The sequence below is a fragment of the Apiospora hydei genome (assembly GCF_038363865.1).
Source record: "Apiospora hydei strain CBS 114990 chromosome Unknown utg000004l_segment0_segment0, whole genome shotgun sequence".
Taxonomy (NCBI): Eukaryota; Fungi; Ascomycota; class Sordariomycetes; order Amphisphaeriales; family Apiosporaceae; genus Apiospora; species Apiospora hydei.
The window spans coordinates 7,773,791-7,790,449 of record NW_027117363.1 but is presented as its reverse complement, the minus strand read 5'-3'; the positions used below and the strand labels follow the sequence as shown (position 1 = coordinate 7,790,449).

At 54.2% G+C, this 16,659-nt stretch overlaps 7 protein-coding genes across 7 annotated transcripts; 4 read left to right on the top strand and 3 right to left on the bottom strand.

Moving 5' to 3' along the window:
• Positions 1 to 820: 820 nt before the first annotated feature.
• PG997_004953 (acetyltransferase) lies at positions 821 to 1,643 on the top strand (the record flags this gene model as incomplete). The annotated part of the gene is made up of 3 exons (XM_066809268.1): positions 821 to 1,005; positions 1,080 to 1,202; positions 1,256 to 1,643. 3 exons carry the CDS (start codon positions 821 to 823, stop codon positions 1,641 to 1,643), a joined length of 696 nt encoding a protein of 231 aa, XP_066672886.1.
• Positions 1,644 to 1,663: 20 nt separating this feature from the next.
• Positions 1,664 to 1,962, bottom strand: PG997_004952 (uncharacterized protein; the record flags this gene model as incomplete). The annotated part of the gene is made up of 2 exons (XM_066809267.1): positions 1,664 to 1,784; positions 1,850 to 1,962. The coding sequence occupies 2 exons, from the start codon at positions 1,960 to 1,962 to the stop codon at positions 1,664 to 1,666; spliced, it is 234 nt and encodes a 77-aa protein (XP_066672885.1).
• A 676-nt stretch (positions 1,963 to 2,638) lies between these two features.
• On the top strand, positions 2,639 to 4,800 carry PG997_004951 (uncharacterized protein; the record flags this gene model as incomplete). The annotated part of the gene is made up of 5 exons (XM_066809266.1): positions 2,639 to 2,826; positions 2,874 to 3,474; positions 3,828 to 3,967; positions 4,027 to 4,489; positions 4,540 to 4,800. The coding sequence occupies 5 exons, from the start codon at positions 2,639 to 2,641 to the stop codon at positions 4,798 to 4,800; spliced, it is 1,653 nt and encodes a 550-aa protein (XP_066672884.1).
• Positions 4,801 to 5,301: 501 nt separating this feature from the next.
• On the bottom strand, positions 5,302 to 6,983 carry PG997_004950 (uncharacterized protein; the record flags this gene model as incomplete). The annotated part of the gene is made up of 3 exons (XM_066809265.1): positions 5,302 to 6,681; positions 6,765 to 6,895; positions 6,962 to 6,983. The coding sequence occupies 3 exons, from the start codon at positions 6,981 to 6,983 to the stop codon at positions 5,302 to 5,304; spliced, it is 1,533 nt and encodes a 510-aa protein (XP_066672883.1).
• Positions 6,984 to 8,763: 1,780 nt separating this feature from the next.
• On the top strand, positions 8,764 to 9,822 carry PG997_004949 (mitochondrial nuclease; the record flags this gene model as incomplete). Its single annotated transcript, XM_066809264.1, has 1 exon — positions 8,764 to 9,822. One exon carries the CDS (start codon positions 8,764 to 8,766, stop codon positions 9,820 to 9,822), a length of 1,059 nt encoding a protein of 352 aa, XP_066672882.1.
• Positions 9,823 to 10,527: 705 nt separating this feature from the next.
• PG997_004948 (uncharacterized protein) lies at positions 10,528 to 12,303 on the bottom strand (the record flags this gene model as incomplete). The annotated part of the gene is made up of 3 exons (XM_066809263.1): positions 10,528 to 11,955; positions 12,059 to 12,157; positions 12,214 to 12,303. The coding sequence occupies 3 exons, from the start codon at positions 12,301 to 12,303 to the stop codon at positions 10,528 to 10,530; spliced, it is 1,617 nt and encodes a 538-aa protein (XP_066672881.1).
• A 1,877-nt stretch (positions 12,304 to 14,180) lies between these two features.
• On the top strand, positions 14,181 to 15,881 carry PG997_004947 (MBOAT family protein; the record flags this gene model as incomplete). Its single annotated transcript, XM_066809262.1, has 4 exons — positions 14,181 to 14,436; positions 14,488 to 14,528; positions 14,586 to 15,597; positions 15,652 to 15,881. 4 exons carry the CDS (start codon positions 14,181 to 14,183, stop codon positions 15,879 to 15,881), a joined length of 1,539 nt encoding a protein of 512 aa, XP_066672880.1.
• Positions 15,882 to 16,659: the final 778 nt, after the last annotated feature.

The window sequence follows — 16,659 nt, the reverse complement described above, 5'->3', positions numbered from 1 at the left end:
GTAGAAAGAAAAGGGAGCCATGACTTACCCATTGGTTGAGGACTGCATCGTGTCACAAAGACAGGCTGGTTCCTTTCTTGTCCTTTTTGTTGTCGTGAGGTCATGCGGGTGAAGGCCGGTAGGCTGTGGACAAAGAGATATGAGGTGTAAGGGACGTGAGCCTTGCCTCCACAGAAGACGATTCAATACCAATGCTGTTGTCTAGGTACGTAATGCAATGGCAGTTGAGTGAATGCGCGACTGGCCCTATTCGGTTGATAGCCGCATTCTAGTTGTGTCCACTGGGGCACTAAAGCAAGCAGTATGTTTGGCATTGGAATTGAATGTCGAAACGAAACTACGTTACAGGTTACACGTTTACAGGGGGACACCTCTTTGGGCAGGAGGCTCTAACAATGGGCGGAAAAGTGCGGCAGTAAGTACATGTATACTTATTACCTAAAGAAGGTAGATCCTATGGGCAAAAAGCAATCCGCAAGCGGAATCCATGGGTGTACAGGCAAATGACAAAAATTGTAGGCGACGATTAGACTGCCGGTGCAATAAGCTTGGATGCTGACGAGCACTGCGTAGAAGCATGCGCCCTGGATGGCCTCATGATCCTATTACTTGACCAGGATGTATAGGGCCTGCAGAAGCCGTAAGCTGGGATGGAATGACAGATGGCTCCGGTATATAAGCGCGGGGTATCTAGGCTTATTTACTGTACACACCTGAAGTGCATTTCCTTTTAGTATACTGTACGTCCAAGAGTATACCTAGACCTTCTGTACGAATCCCAAGCTTCTTTATCAGCAAGACCCCTGCTGCTGCCGTCGCCATGCAGCAGATCGATTTGAAAGAGATTGACGAGGAGGAGAATCTGCGCCGCATGCGCAAGGGAGAGATGTACTACGCTTTCACACCCAGCTTGGTAGCCGATCGGAGACGGTGCCGGCTGGCCTGCGAAGAGTTCAATAAAGCTGGTGACGTCTCCCGTCGACGTCTGGTAGAGTTATTCAAGAAGTGAGAAGACCATACCCCCATACCCCGTATACCCAATATTGCTTTTTTCCCCTAAACATTCCTCTGCTATTTAGGATCCAGGATGACAAGTCGCCTCTTCCACCGCCAGCCCCCACTCCGCAAGAGGACGATGACCTCTTGGCCAAATATGTTTGGTGCGACGGGCCAATCAAGATGGATTATGGACGGAACGTGACGTTGGTGCCTTCCTACACCCGTCCGTCAGCCATGATGAGCTAACCAGCGCCAGGTTCGGGGACAATACCTATGTTAACTCTAACAGTACTTGGATTGATACTTGCCCTATAAACGTGGGCTCGCGCATCCTCATCGGGCCCAACTGCTCCTTCTTCTCTGGCGAGCACCCGGTCGATCCGTTTGTCCGCAACGGATACAACGGCCCGGAGATGGGGGCGCCCATCACCATCGAAGACGACTGCTGGATCGGTGGCAACGTGACCGTGCTGGCTGGCGTGACTATCGGTCGCGGCTCTACGGTAGGCGCGGGCAGCGTGGTGACCAAAGACGTCGCCCCGTACACCGTCGTAGTGGGCAACCCGGCCAGGTTCCTGAGAGCTGCCGTTTCGCCCCAGGCCACAGAGAAGGGGTCGGGGATCGATGGCGCCAAATCCACGTAGACGAAGATATGGCATTTTTCTCATAGACCGCCTTGGATGGAGAAGGACGAGACGACCAGCACGAGGACGTTGATCCAGCCCCAGATGAAGGGAACCCAGGTTGACAACACAAAGTTCCCATTGAGATAGACAGCACCGACCCTACCAAGCGTGTTAGTACGCACATGTGAAATCGAGAACATCGAATAGGTGAGGGAGCAACTGACACTACGCCCGTAACGGTGCCGGTGAAGAGGGCCTCAATGCCAGCTATCAGGGCGTATATGACGGGTACGGTCCATATATATTTCCACGTCGTCCGCCTCTTCCCGATCTGCATGGCGAGAGCGGGCGGCGGCCGCCGCGATATGAAATATGGCATAGAGAATGAATGTCCATAGCAATGTAAAGCGCCACGAGTCCCAGATGTTGTAGAGCGCATATTGACAGCTTTCCGGAGGCCACTTGAGAGAGGGAAAGGCAGGGACCTTGTAGTTGCTGGGCGGGCAGTCGGCGCGCGCAGATCTCTGAACCGACCTGGGCGAAACAACGAAGGTTAGCGAACAATATATCACCAGAGGCAAAATCTGGGTTCTTCTTTTTGCAGCGACTCACGTCTGGTTGCCCATCAGATTGGCCTCTCCCGAAAAATCCGCGATGCGAAATGGACTGTTTTGCTAAGTATTGATGATCAACAATTGGCGTTGTTATGTACTCACTGTAGGTGCTAGGTTAGGTAGGGGTGTTAGGGGTATTGGCGCATTACCTAACTGAAAGCTTCCCCTGGTCTGGCGCTCTGGGGGTTCTTTTAGTGGGCGCAGTTGGCCTGGGCGGGCTGACGTCGTGCCTCGGCAAATTGGGGCAGGAGCTGTCGCCGAGGACGCACGTACAATTACTTCAGGTACAGTACTGGACTTTCAACAATCGTGAACATGAACACATCCAGATAGCAACCGGGCGACGTCGACCAACCCACACGTACACGGCGCGGTGCTGACGCACACAAACATGTAACAATGTCTTCCGCGGACCGACTCTTGACCACCACGCTGCGGGCGTACCAGGAACCGCACCGGCCCGCCGACCTCGACCGACTGCACGCGAGCACCGCGACGCTGCTGAGCAACCTCAACAACCACCTCAACATCTCGCTCCTGACCTCCCACCTGCTCACCGCCCGCGCGATTTGGGGGAGCCCTTCTCCGTCGACGCCAGCGGTGATGGTCTGCGGACGTGCCTGCGCATCCTGAGCGTCTACAACACCGCCGCGCTCCACGTGCAGCGCAACGAGGCCGAGAACGCGAAGCTGAAATGGGGCCAGCAGCCCGTCGGCAGCGGCGTGCGCTGCGACGCCTGGGCGCGCGCCGTGGCCAAGGGCGCCGACGACCGCTCCGAGCGCTGGAAGCACCTGCTCGTCCTCACGGGCACCCTCATGGGCATGGAGAGCGAGGACCGCCGGGCCCTGTCGCGCGGCCTGCGGGCGACGCTCGAGCAGGCCGTCGTCACGGCCGCGAACCTGGCCCTCGAGACCATCAACAGGAGGGTGGTACCCACGGGGGAGCTCGGGTCCAACGCGGCGATGCTGGCGCTGGCCTATGTGTTTCCCGTACTGTCCGACCACCACAAACAGATGCTCAATTGCGACTCGGTGCTACCGGCGGCGGTGCGGGCCATGATCGGGCCAGAGGGGTTTCAAAATGGCGATTTCTTGCGCTCTATATCGGCGGGGAATGTGGCAGGCCACGAGACGTTCTATAGAGCTTCTCCGTCGTCTTTCGCCCAGGTTCAGCAACTCGAAGCGCGACCGCTGCCTCAAAACATGGGCCCCTTATCACGGCTCACCGCCTTCGCTGTACAGCATGCATCAGACCCAAGGGTCGTTTTGGATGCGCAGGATAGACTCTTCGTGTTCTCGGCTGGCCTCTTGCAGAGATGGCAGCAATGCCCCTTCTCTCCAGTCGATATATCGACAGAAACTGCTGTCCTCCCCCTGACATGATTCGAGGGCCCTGGGCTATGCTATGGCGGCTCTTGAAGAAAATCATGTACACCGTCGTTGCTTCCATCCAGCCTATAGTAGGACGTTGCCTGCTGGACCGCCATATGCGTAACGATGCAACGGCCCCAGTCGTCGCATCCAAAACTCTTCATATACTACGGAACCTGTGTTTTATATCGTCAAGGCAAGGGGCAGACGCCTTCCAGGTTTACGTCTTCACGTATCTGACGTCGCTCGACATCATTACCCGCTATCCCGACGCATGCGTCCGTTTCCTGCGGGAAGCCCAACCTGCTGTTGTGCCGGGACAGCCAAACTCACAACCCCTCACGCCGCTCGATCAGGCGTTGACACTATTCTACTTGAACACCGCGGAGCACCTCCCCCTCTCGCTGCCCACGCCAGCCGCCGAGACTCTCGTGCTGACCCTGGCGACCGCGCACCTCTCCGCCGCGTCATCGCCCTCGCCAGCCGCGCCCCCGACGTCGCTCACCCTCCCCTCTACGAGGCCGCCCACGCCGCCATCCTCTCGGTGCTCTGCTGCCCCCAGCACGCCACCCTGACCATCGCCCTCATCCCCTTCTACATCGAAACCCTCCTAGCCTCTTTCCCGGCGCGCATCTCGCCCCGCCAGTTCCGCCTCGCCTTCAAGACCGTCGTCCAGATCGCCAGCCCGCCCTTCCCCATCGCGGCCTCGCACCCGCACCTCGCCGAGACCCTCCTCGAAATGCTGCACTTCCGCTCCGCGACCGCCATGACATACCCGCTGCCCGCCGAGCCCGGTACCGGACCCGGCGGTAGCGGCGACAACGTCATGACTGGCGACCAGCAGCAACCGCTCCCGCCCGTCTCGGAACAGACGACGCTCGTCCTCTCCTCGTCGACGCCCTGCCCTTCCTCCCGCTCCCCATCGTCGAGGACTGGCTCACCCGCACCGCCGAGGCCATGAACGCCGTCGTCGACCCGGCTCTGCGCGAGGTCGTGCGCAAGCGGTTCTGGGACGTCCTAGTCAGCGGGGAGATGGACGTCGAGCGCGCGGCCATCGGGGTCGCCTGGTGGGGCATCGGCGGTGGACGCGAGATGGTCTTGTTGAATCAGCCGGCGCTCCCGAAAGGAGACGGCGAAGCCATGATGAGCGGGGCACTGGGTGGTAATAGGTTGGAAGCGAGCAGGCTGTGATAATGATATATGTATGTTTATGTACCTTGTAGGAAGATACTAGGTACGTCACGGTCTTGTGGACCGAGGCCACACTAGATCCGGGGACAGAAAGTGCATACTACCAGATGTAATGATATTTTTGACACTGCTTTGTACGGTACAGCCAGGTTTAATGAGTAAATGAGTGAGGCATTGATATATATATAAAGGTACCCCGATTTTGAACGACCCTACCGCGGCCTTGATGCCATAATGCAATACGCTGTACCCAAGTAATCTATGAAAAGGCCGGTCCATTCCTGAAATCGATAACGCAAGCCGCCTATATCCCATGCAAAACCATTGGAAAACCCGTGACTCCCATCCTGATGCAAATGCAGCAGTTACTCTAGTTCTTATCTGAACAAGTCGGGCCAAGCCCATAGGTTATACTGCAGCACTGAGAAAAGCCCATAGCTTGATGAAACCCCATAATGAGTATTGCGATCGACCAAACGCCAGAGCCCCCTTTTTCCCACGCTAATGTGCATCAGAAGTAAAAGCATTGCTCAGTCCCAGTAGGGACATGCCCAAGAAGGCGAAGAAGATGCTCATGTTGCGGTTATGGTTCAAGCTCAAGCTTTCGACAAAGAGCTGCAGGGCCACGCTCGCCATGATTCCCGCAGTCATGGCGAAAAGGCATCCGTAAAACACAGGGGTGGGAGTCATGTTCGTCCGCTTGGCCAGCTGAAACCACAGGACGGCAATGCCCGCCCCCAGGGGCTGGCTCAGTCCACCCAGCATAGAAGACCAGAGCATGGCTTTAACACGACTATTAAGTGCCATGTAGAGAGGCAGAGCCATAGCAAAGCCCTCGGAGATATTATGAACGAAAAGTGCGAGGAAGACGTTGAAGCCTAAGCCCGGGTTTGCATGGTTCGTAGCATATGTTATGAAGCCCTCGGGGAACTTATGTAGGGCGATAGCAACAGATGTTTGTAGTCCGATCGCCAGAAACGCGTTTTCGGCTACGTGGTGATGATGCTGAGCTTCTAGGTCCTCGGAGTGTACCGAGGCGCCGTCTCCCCTCTCTGAACAGTGTTCGAGGACCTCGCAGTGACCTGGATGGCTGTGACTATCTCTGGAGTGGGTCCGGCTTGTACGACAGCTTGGGCTTGCTAGGGCAACGCTGTGTGCATCTTCATGGCCGTCGTGTTCATCCAGCCTCGTCATGTCATGTGCTCCAGGATGAAAACTGCCCGTGGCTGTACGCAGGAGCGTCGAAGCACGAGAAACGGTGCGGCTACTCAAGTGCTTGAAGCATTCAAGGCCGCAGGGATCCGAGTAACCATAGCAAGGCCCCGACTCGTCACAGTTGGCTTTAGTGTCCTTCACGAACGACATTACCCGTTTCTGCACTTGCAGCATTGAAGGTCGTCTTTCCAGCGTTGTAGTCTTGCTCCGCATGGCGCGGTTGGGGAAGGGCTGAACCATGGTGTCACTGGCCCCGGTCCCCGGTCTCGCCAGTCCAGCCGGCTGACCGTTCACTCTAGTCTCTGTAGAGAGTAGAGGAGAAGACTCGGTGGCGTGTCCGTTGGCACCTATCGACGATACCCGTGGGTTGGCAAGGTATCCATCTGGGACCTCGCGGTGTTTATCGGAGCTTCTCGCACGTGACTGCCTCCGAGTAGTATCATGGGCATGGGCGTGTCCTTCATGGGCGGGATCCTCGTGGCTGTGATCGCAGTCGACTACATGCGAGGGCAAAAACTGATGGAAGACCCTCGACAATACTTGTATGCCGACGAATCCGCCGATAAAGCATCCCATCAGTAGAAAACCAGATGCTTGTTCCGAGATGCCGCCCTTCTTAAGGTAGCTCTTTGCCTCAGGAAGCATGCTGTAAAGTGACATGAAGATCTAGGGTGTGGCCATATAAGTGACACGCTTCGAAAAAGAGCATCTGCAGAACAAGTCGCCACGGGGGAGTATACGGTACATACCATGACACCAAAGCTTAGACTTAGCGAGCAGGCCAGGAAAGTGCTGTTTTCCTGGATGCTGAAGTCCCGTTTCCCAGGGAACAAGCGGACGAGCTTGTCGACGAAAATGATGCTCGCACCAAAGACACAAGCTGCGATGAAAGAGTCAGCATACCAAGCGAATGATATACGCTGTGTGGGTGGTTTGGGTCACCCACCAATGCCGGCCACGAGACACATGATCCACCCCTCGTGTCGTTATTGAGACCTGTTCCATCCATGGCCTCCATGATTGGTTCTGGTCAATGGCTTCTCGCCGTTGGGTGCCTTGCAGTAGCCGCACCCTTCGATCGGGTTTGCGGGGGTTGTTGCTGGGTTGGGAATTAGAGGAGCATCGGCGTATCGTTCGTTAATCGTGGTTCGTTTTTCGGGGAGAGCTAGGTAGGTAGAGTCGTGAACCGGCGCGTAGTGAAAGAACTTGGAACGAATGTAGGCAGGGGACAAAGAAGTGCGTGCTTCTGAACGGACCAGCCCTTTTGTATGTAGAGTATTTGCACAGCAGTCAAGGAGGAGTAAGTTGCAGCTTCACGACATCAGCCGACATGGAAACATCAACAACAAAAGGGGTACCTGCCAGGAGAATGAGTCGTTGCGGGCTTGCAGAAGCAGGAAGGAGGCGGGCGACTAGTCGCGACAAGGCGGTTTTGTACATTTTGTACATGGGGGTGCATGCGTTTGGACCTATGATGGCATGCCAAGCATCCCGCCTCAGCTGCATGGCAAGTACCTTGATGGCCATTCTGAGAGGGGTCACCGCAGTAAAAACGCCTGCGAATGGTCGGTGAGAAGATAGAGTCTGGATTATGCTTTTTCTTTTTGCTCCTGGCTTGATTGCCCGTTTTTTCCGGCACGATCGTCTTTTTCCCTGCTTGAAGAAAACTGAAGGGCCACGAAAGACAGCAAGGGCGATGCGACTAATATCTTCAACAACCGCGCATGGCATGGCAGGGCATGGCAGGGCAGGATCGGTGCTAAACAGGGCCGACGGGAGATCCTCTAACGTTATCCATACCTACCACCTACGATATAGGCAGGTGGGGTTACTGCACTGCATGCGCGGGTAGGTATCTAGCATCATCGCCCCGGGCGAATCAGAGCGCAACTATTGTCTTCGGCATAGTGTCCATAGGCTGACAGTGGACGGGATGCGATGCTGGATGACCAGAGGTGCCTGTGACAAGACTCTGGTATATTGGACGAGATCTAAGCACCAAAAGCTTGAACTTTCGCATGCTGCCAACACTCGCAGATCATTCCAATAAATGACACAAGCATAAAACTTCGGATTTGACGCCGTTATTGCAGCTATCAACGGCTATTAGATAACTGTTAGATGTTTAATATGGTCGGTTGGGGTGCCTTTTCAACGTCCCTACCAGACGGGATGCTGGATTAGTGGGTGGTGTACTTTGTAGCGCGCTAAGAACAAGCTGCACAGGGTCGGGAGGTGTGACCCCTCCAAAGTCAACAGACAGCAGATGAGATTGCAAACATGGCATAAATAGCAAATGCCATGATTTAGTTGGCAAGGGGGATCGAGGAGATATCTGCTTCATGTCCGATTCCGATCTTGCATCAATAGTCAAGTGCCCCCAAGACTCCCATGGCCGCGGCGCCGAATCACGAAAAGCAGGGATAGGTGCCGTACCTGCAGCCCAGCCGACTTGCCTTAGCCTTGTCCTAACTCGTCTCGAGGCTGAGTGTCCGGTGAAATTTCCCTCCCGATTCCCATTCAAGACCAAGTTTAGAACAGCGACCACCCCTCCAACACCACGAGGGCCGCCGAGATAGCAGGCGTAGCACTTTCCGCGTGCATGCGTGTTGCTCATACTCTCACAGTCACCCAACGCCTGACCTGTCTTTCCCTTCCGCCTCAATACCCTCCCGTAATTCCCTCTTTCGTATAAAGTCCCAATACCGCCAGCGAGCTCCCTACGGGAGCCGGTCAAGAGTCGTCAGGATGTCTAAAACTACAGTTGCCATCATCGCCGCCGCCAGTGCTGGAGCTGGCGCCGCTTTCACAGCCGGAATGTATTCATTACGCTCCCAACCCGATCGCAAACTCGACACCAAGACAATATCTACCACCACCACAACCGTATCAAGTGGCGCTGCCTCGGCCCCGCTGCCCATCCCCGCCAACCAGATCTTCAAACCCGCCAACGCGCAACAAACCGGCCTGTCCACCTCAGCGCCCGCAGCACTCGGTCTCGCGCCAGTGGACCCGTCCGGCCTCTTCGAATATGGCTTCCCTGGCCCTGTCGCCGACATCGCCACGCGCTCCGCCCTCGTCTCCTCCTTCGACCGCCGCCTGCGCAACCCGCACTGGGTCATCGAGCACATCACGCCCGCGTCGCTCGCGGCCAAGGACGCCGACCGCAAGCACAGCACGTTCCACGAGGACGAGGCGGTGCCCGACAAGTTCCGCGCCAAGCTGAAGGACTACTACCGCTCGGGCTACGACCGGGGCCACCAGGTGCCCGCGGCCGACGCGAAATGGAGCCAGACGGCCATGGACGAGACCTTCTTCCTGACCAACATGTGCCCGCAGGTGGGCGAGGGCTTCAACCGGGACTACTGGGCGCACTTTGAGGACTTCTGCCGGCGCCTGACGGTCCGCTACCCCTCGGTGCGCATCGTGACGGGCCCGCTCTACCTGCCCAAGAAGGACCCCGCCGACAACAAGTGGTACGTCAAGTACGAGGTCATCGGCAACCCGCCCAACGTCGCCGTGCCCACGCACTTCTACAAGGTCATCTTCGCCGAGGACGGCACCGTCGGCGGCAACGTCGCCATCGGCGCTTTCGTTCTGCCCAACGCCCCCATCCCCAACGAGAAGCCCATCACCGACTTCGAGGTCCCCGTCGAGGCCGTCGAGCGCGCCAGCGGCCTCGAGTTCGCCGCCAAGCTGCCCGTCCAGCGCCGCAAGCGTCTCTGCGCCGACACGACCTGCGCCCTCGTCATCAAGGACTACGCCGATCGGCAGAAGGCCTTCGCGAAGCCTCCTGCGAAGCGGTAATGGTTGAACAAAGGAGAAAGAGGAGGGTTAGTTGTGCAAAGCGAAGAGGCCAAATTAGCGAGTGGCGTGGATATCAGAGGGGCACGCCCGCGTGTTACAGGTGGAATGGAACCTTAACTCTAATCTTGTATCATGTATTAATGACAAGCCGTGGAACTTTAGTTATGAGGTAGGGTGCATGGCATGGGAGCTCCTTTTTTTCTCTCTCTTTTCTCTTTCTTTTCTTTTATATGGCCTGGGGCTTTGTACAGAACCGGCCCATCTTGGTGACCCTTCAGGCGTCGAGTCTGTAATGGCTTCGATGCCGGGCATCATGCCTGAGTTTTCATTGCAAGTTATCTGTTTGGCAGAGGAAAGGATGCAGAGACGTGCTGCATCATGTATGTAGAGGTAGAAATAGCATATCATAGCATCTCCAGAAAATTATGCATAGTAAATAAAGTCTTCATACTCATAATGAACGCTGGAGCTCATTGTGTTAAGGTTTCGGGTGGAAGACCCGAGAACTCATAGGACGACCCAATTTGGGAGACATCATGGATAGGAGGAAACCAGTGTGCTCCGAAACGCTCTGCTCTACCAGCTGACTAGACCATGCTGGTGTATTAAACTAATCCATTGTGTTTCCAAACAATGACTACTGTTACACTAAATGTCTGCCACCCTGCCCCAAGACGCGACACACTTCTAATGCGAGTGACGACTCTACCGCACCCTTGTGTAGTTTCCATGCTTCTGCTCTGCACGCAAACTGTCCTCTTGGCTTGGAAGAGGTGCCCTCCGCCGTGCTGCATTTGAAGCAGCATCCATGGCTGCGTTCCCGGGTGGAACAGGAGGTGGTGGGAACCCGGCAGGTAGTACAAAGTTTGCTGGAGGGGCGAAGCCGGGCGGCAACATGCCGGGAGGCGGAGGAAGAGGGACGCCTGCTTTCTGCATCATTTCCGCAATCTTGGCGAAATCTGCAGGGTTGGTAGGATCCATGCCTGGCAGCGGCGGAGGAGGTGCGGCACCATTCATGTCCGGTAACGGGAAGGGGAGAGGGATAGTAGATGGTGGTGCGGATCCAACACCAGGGATCTGGGGTGGCGGGGGAATGCCGCCGATGGGTAGTGACAAGCCAGGCAGACCAGGCAATCCTCCACCGAGTTGCTTGATAGGCATCTTCTGGTCAACCAAGCCCTCAGCTTCATCTTCGATCTCCTGCTCTTCCTCCTCTTGACGTTGACGGCGGCCATCTCGTCGGTGCCACGTTCCTTGCGCCTCTGCGGCTGCCTCTCCTATATGATACCTGTCTTGGAAGATTTCGGTCTCGCCGGGCCGAGCACGCGACCAGAACCTCGTGATCCTGTCGTTGGATCCCGATGCAAGTATGTGGCCTAGTGGATGCCAGTCTAATGACCATATTGCGAAGTCGTGTGCATAAGGTATCTTATGTGCAGGGTATATCGTCTGCGACGGTGCAGACAGTGGATCGGAGCTTTCGTAAGGGCTGATGCTGATAGGCTGTCCGGCCGGTGTGTTGGGCTCGTCCAAGATGTAGTGGAATAGGGAACCCTCAGAGCCACCAGTGCTGAGCAGGTTCGGGTGTGTAGGATGCCACGTCAAGGTTGATATATCCTTCTCATGTCCTTTCAGCAAACAAACATCGCGCATCATCCTCAGATCGAAGACTCTGGCAGTTTGATCTCGAGCTGATGTGGCAAGGCAGTTGCCCCTGACCCGCTCGAATGAGGTCTTTGTGATGGTGTTTTTGTGACCATGGAGGGTAGTGAGACAGCGTCCAGATCTGGGATCCCACAGTTTCACCAGATGATCCTTGGACCCTGATACGATGACTCCTTTGCTGGGATGCCAATCGCAGCTCTTGGCATCCCAGCCATGGCCTTGTAGTGTATTCTCAGCAACACCTCCACTGAAATCGAATATTCTTAGCGTTGAGTCATCTGACGCTGTAACGAATTTGGCATCGTTCGGGCTGAAGGCAAGATCTCTAATTGGATCTTGATGGCCATGGATTACCTGGACGTTGTTGAAGTTGGGTTGCCAATATTTGATGGTACCGTCATGGTCGGCTGATATTAACCAATCATCACTGTGGGAGTAGGCCATCGCACGGATGGCAACATCGTGGGCCTGCATAATGGTTTCCGAAGTTGAAGCCAGTACCATTCCAGAGGGTAAATTCGCCACTGCTACTTGCAGTCAGCAGCCTACGACCTTCGGGTGTCCAGCGAACGATATTCACTGGGTGCTTGATCTTGTTGAGGGATGAGTGTAGGTGCTTTACAGGCACCGAGTCCGCAGGGCTTGTGACTCGCGCCAGTGGAGGAAACATCTAAGGGCGTATCAGTAACAGCTACCAATTCTGTGAGATCCGTATCAGGCACTTACATCGACGATGTAGCTGGCACTTGGGCGCTCAGCTTCGCCTTTGAAGGACCCTTTGTACCGGGGGTTGCGGTTGCGCATCCAATGGGCCATGGTGGCGCCATAATCGGTGACGGGCCGCCGGCCGCGAGCTCGTACAAATCTGCCTCCATCGTCTCCTCCCCTCCGTAGTCCCCACGCGTATCGTAGGACATGGTGATGGGCTTTATCTCATGAACCAGCAACAAGGCGCGCGCCAACCGATGTATCGAAGTGCGGCGATGTCTTCAAGGTACTCTGCCGAGCAGATAATCGTGACACAGCGCGTCAATATTGCATTAAAAGACGGTCGGCGAGAATGATCATAAGGTCATGCTAGTAAATCGAGATGGAATGCATGCCAAAGTCACATGAGGCTGCAAGCGTGATGTTGATGTTCGATGTTCAATTGTGGAATTGCGCAGGTTTGAGCCTCAAATGGCTGGGATCCATTTCCTTTCAGACTTGGCCACAGCCGCAAAGGTACATCGGGACTGTACCCGTCTGCTTAGGTAAGCGGTGGACGCCGATTGATTGGAAGGACAGGTCTCTGATCCACTTCTTTTGTCAAACGGGGAATCCATTATGAACCGTGTGGAGGAAGCCCCAGGCCATTAGCGAACGCGAGCAGTTGTCAACACTCTTGTCGAACACATTTCGGTATTATCAAATCCATGTTGAATACGTGTATGTATGTAGTATGCCCGTATTTAATAGACACAAGTCTTGTTATATCTGATTCTATATGTAAGATATCCCAGCATTCAATCTGAAATATAAGCGTTTGCAGTTGAGGCGAAGAACCAGGTGCATGCAGTTCACTCAAGTAATCCATAATTTAAACCAGCTTCTTTTACTACGGAAAACCCGAAATGACTTTCATTCCATTCGAACTCTACATTTTCGCCATTATTTCCACCGGTATATGTCATCATGAGAGCGAAACACCGAATCGATCTCGGCACAAGCCATGGCAACTCTCCTCCTGCTGGCGAGCAAAGGACGAACGCCGCCGCGGAGCGCGAGGGCTAGGTATCGATTTGATGTATGCCGAGTACTGTGCTAGAAGCTTCAGGCCTGCCAGCTCCGGTCTGCCCACTGAGCCCACTGATGAGCTGAATTCGATGTTCCCACCAGCACATGTCAGCCCCACTCGCCGCTGCAACCTCAAATGGACAGACAGACAGGTAAATCGCCAGGGTCCTTCGATTGATGCCATGCACAGCGTCCTCCTCCTATCTTTTCCGATGCGCCTTGCATGGCGATAATTAAAATGGACTGATTCGCAGCGAAATATTACGGCTTGGCACACTTGCATCTTCTTCTGTTATTGTTGAGCGGCTTGCAGGATAGCATTCCAGGTCAATTGACCAATGGTGATCATCCGGCTGCGGTTTCCCTCCACCAGATTGTTGACTTCTTAGCCAACCTGGAACTTGACGTATGTCCCCTGATACTTGACGTCTTCGCCCCTCCGATCCTGATCAGGATAAATTCCCTTCGATAACTCAACACACCACCAAGCACTGTTTTGCTTTGAGTGTAGAGTGATGTGGTTTTAACCTTCTCAAGCCCTTCGTCCCTTTTTAATTTAATACCTTCCGCCTTTTACCAACTCACGTCGACTGCAGCAATCCAAGGCACGGCGAAGAAAGAGCTCATTTCCACATACTACGTCGTACTGCAACTCAAGCCAACGAAAGAAACCCAGCTTATTAGACTCAAACCTTGAAGGCTCGGCCCCCCTCGTTTAAGGGAAGCATTTGCGTGCCTCGGCGCCCCAGTGGGATTTTGACGCCACCGACGGTTGTCTTTGCGAAGAGCCTAATTCATACTGTTTTAATATTCTCTTCTGTTCGACTATAATAATCACTCATCTTGCTGGCTTCCGCTTCATATGGCCAGACGATTGAGCGTGATAATCGGTGGCAATTGAACAACGTTGATACGCCATGGATTCCGCAACGACAACTGCCGTCGAGACGGCTGCCGTTTCTGCCTCGCTACGCAGAACCGACAAAGCTGCCGCCGAAGCTGTCAAGGGCGAGTCCGGGCCGGCTGGAACAAAGCCGGAGGGAAAGACGTTCATCAGGAAATACCGTCACGTTGCGGCGATACACTCCACGGTCCGCCCCTCGACCCTTAGTCACGATTCTGCTGCATCGCCAAGTTTCGTCGGATTTCGAAACCTGATGGTGATCGTTCTAGGTACGGATCATCTTCCCCATCCAATCCCGTCAGCATACTTACAATGTACAGTTGTGGGAAATGTTCGCCTCATCATCGAAAACCTCCAAAAGGTAGGTCGTTGAATCCCACAAAGCTGCGTGGCCACCCGTACTTACAAACCCTCATAGTATGGCAATCTAGTATGCCTGACGTGTCATGATTTCAGGCGCCAGGATCTGATTCTGGGCCTTGCCCTTTACTTCCTCATCCCGTGCTTCCTATGGGTTGCCCATTCCATTGAACTGTACGCGGCGCAGCAAGCTAAGGCTTCCCGTGCACTTGCTATCAGTCGTGGAGGATCGTCAAGCCCGACCGTTGATCAACAGCATGTTTTCAAGTTGATGTGGTGGAGAATTCGATGGGCCCACGGCGCCAATGCCACTCTCGCTCTCACGGTTACCAGTTTTGTGGTCTATAACTACATCCACCATCCGCTAATTGGAACCCTCACCGAGTTACACGCCATCGTTGTTTGGTTGAAGACAGCTTCATATGCGCTCACCAACAGAGACCTGCGACATGCTTATCTACATCCTATCAGGGGCGAGCTGGCATCTCTGCCCGAAATCTACGCCCAGTGCCCATATCCCGAAAACATCACCATGTCCAACCTGGCTTACTTCTGGTGGGCACCAACACTCGTGTATCAACCCGTCTACCCACGTACAGAGAAGATCAGATGGCTCTTCGTCCTTAAGAGGGTCGGCGAGGCGGTCTGCCTTAGTGTCTTTATCTGGTTCTGCAGTGCGCAGTACGCCGCGCCTGTGCTGAGGAACTCGTATGATAAGATCAACTCGTTGAATTTTGTCTCGATTCTGGAGAGGCTCTTGAAGCTTTCTACGATTTCCTTGGTCATATGGCTAGCCGGGTTCTTTGCTTTGTTCCAGTCGACCTTGAATGCCTTGGCCGAGGTTACCCGATTTGGGGATCGGTCGTTCTACGACGACTGGTGGAATGCTGGCAGCTTGGGCGAGTATTGGCGCATGTGGAACAAGCCTGTTTCGCACTTCATGAAACGCCATGTCTTTTCTCCTCTGGTGGGCCGCGGGTACAGTTTCTTCACTGCTAGTGTCGTGGTGTTCTTCATATCCGCCATTTTGCACGAGTTGGCTGTGGGTGTGCCAACGCACAACATCATTGGTAAGTGGCATTTTCTTTGCTGCTGAAATTGGACCAGGCTAACACGATTGACAGGTGTGGCATTCCTCGGTATGCTGCTGCAGCTTCCACTAATCACCATAACACTCCCGTTGGCCAAGAAAGAAGGCCCTACTTGGAAGTTGATTGGAAACTGCATTTTCTGGGTGTCGTTCACGATATTCGGGCAGCCCTTTGCAGCTCTCATGTATTTCTATGCCTGGCAAGCCAAGTACGGCAGTGTCAGTAAGCAGCTGGTCGTTGCCACTCCAGGCAGCTCAACATAAAGGATGATAAGGCGACTGCATGCGTACGCTAACAAACGCGCAGCCATGGTTTCGACCTTGAGCTAATCACATATAATGAGTATAGAAGCTAATAGGATTGGGAAGAGGCGTTTCAACTGGTATAAACCTCAACATATGGAAAATATATTTAGAGAGAGGCGGTTCGCAATGGCGATGCAAATAAATAGTGTTATGTTTTATACATAGTGCATGTATGAGTTTACATGCGCAAGCCAGTATAATCGAATTATGCGAGGTGAAACATGGCGCCCATCTTTTATTAAATAATCTATAGTCCATGTAGCGATATGTTATCCTAGCCCGTCACCCGGACGCAGCCCCTGGATGGCGAAGGCGTTGCTATTGCCAGACTATGATGTATTGTACATTGCAGACAGGGATAGCTTGATGCGATCGGAGTCTGGCGAGATAGGTTGGACTCTAGTTACTCACAGAAAGTCTTATACAAAAAGCAGCGCTTTCAATTAGGGGGATACATCTCATGAAAGCATGCTACCCTGTGTAAGTATTGTCTCGTCTGGCTTGGGAATCCGGAGAGTCGGATTGAAGCAAATCTCACATGCATGCTAAAGTTGGGTGGGATCGGGGCTAGCTAAGGTTGGGGTGGACCGATCAGTTTAGCGGGCGTCAATGACGACGCTTGCCTGGGAACTACCGATCTTCGTACGACACCGGCAGATAAGACAAACATACAAACACACCCCATCACCATGAAATAAATCGATGGCCACAAGCTGAGAGAAGAGACAAGGGAAAA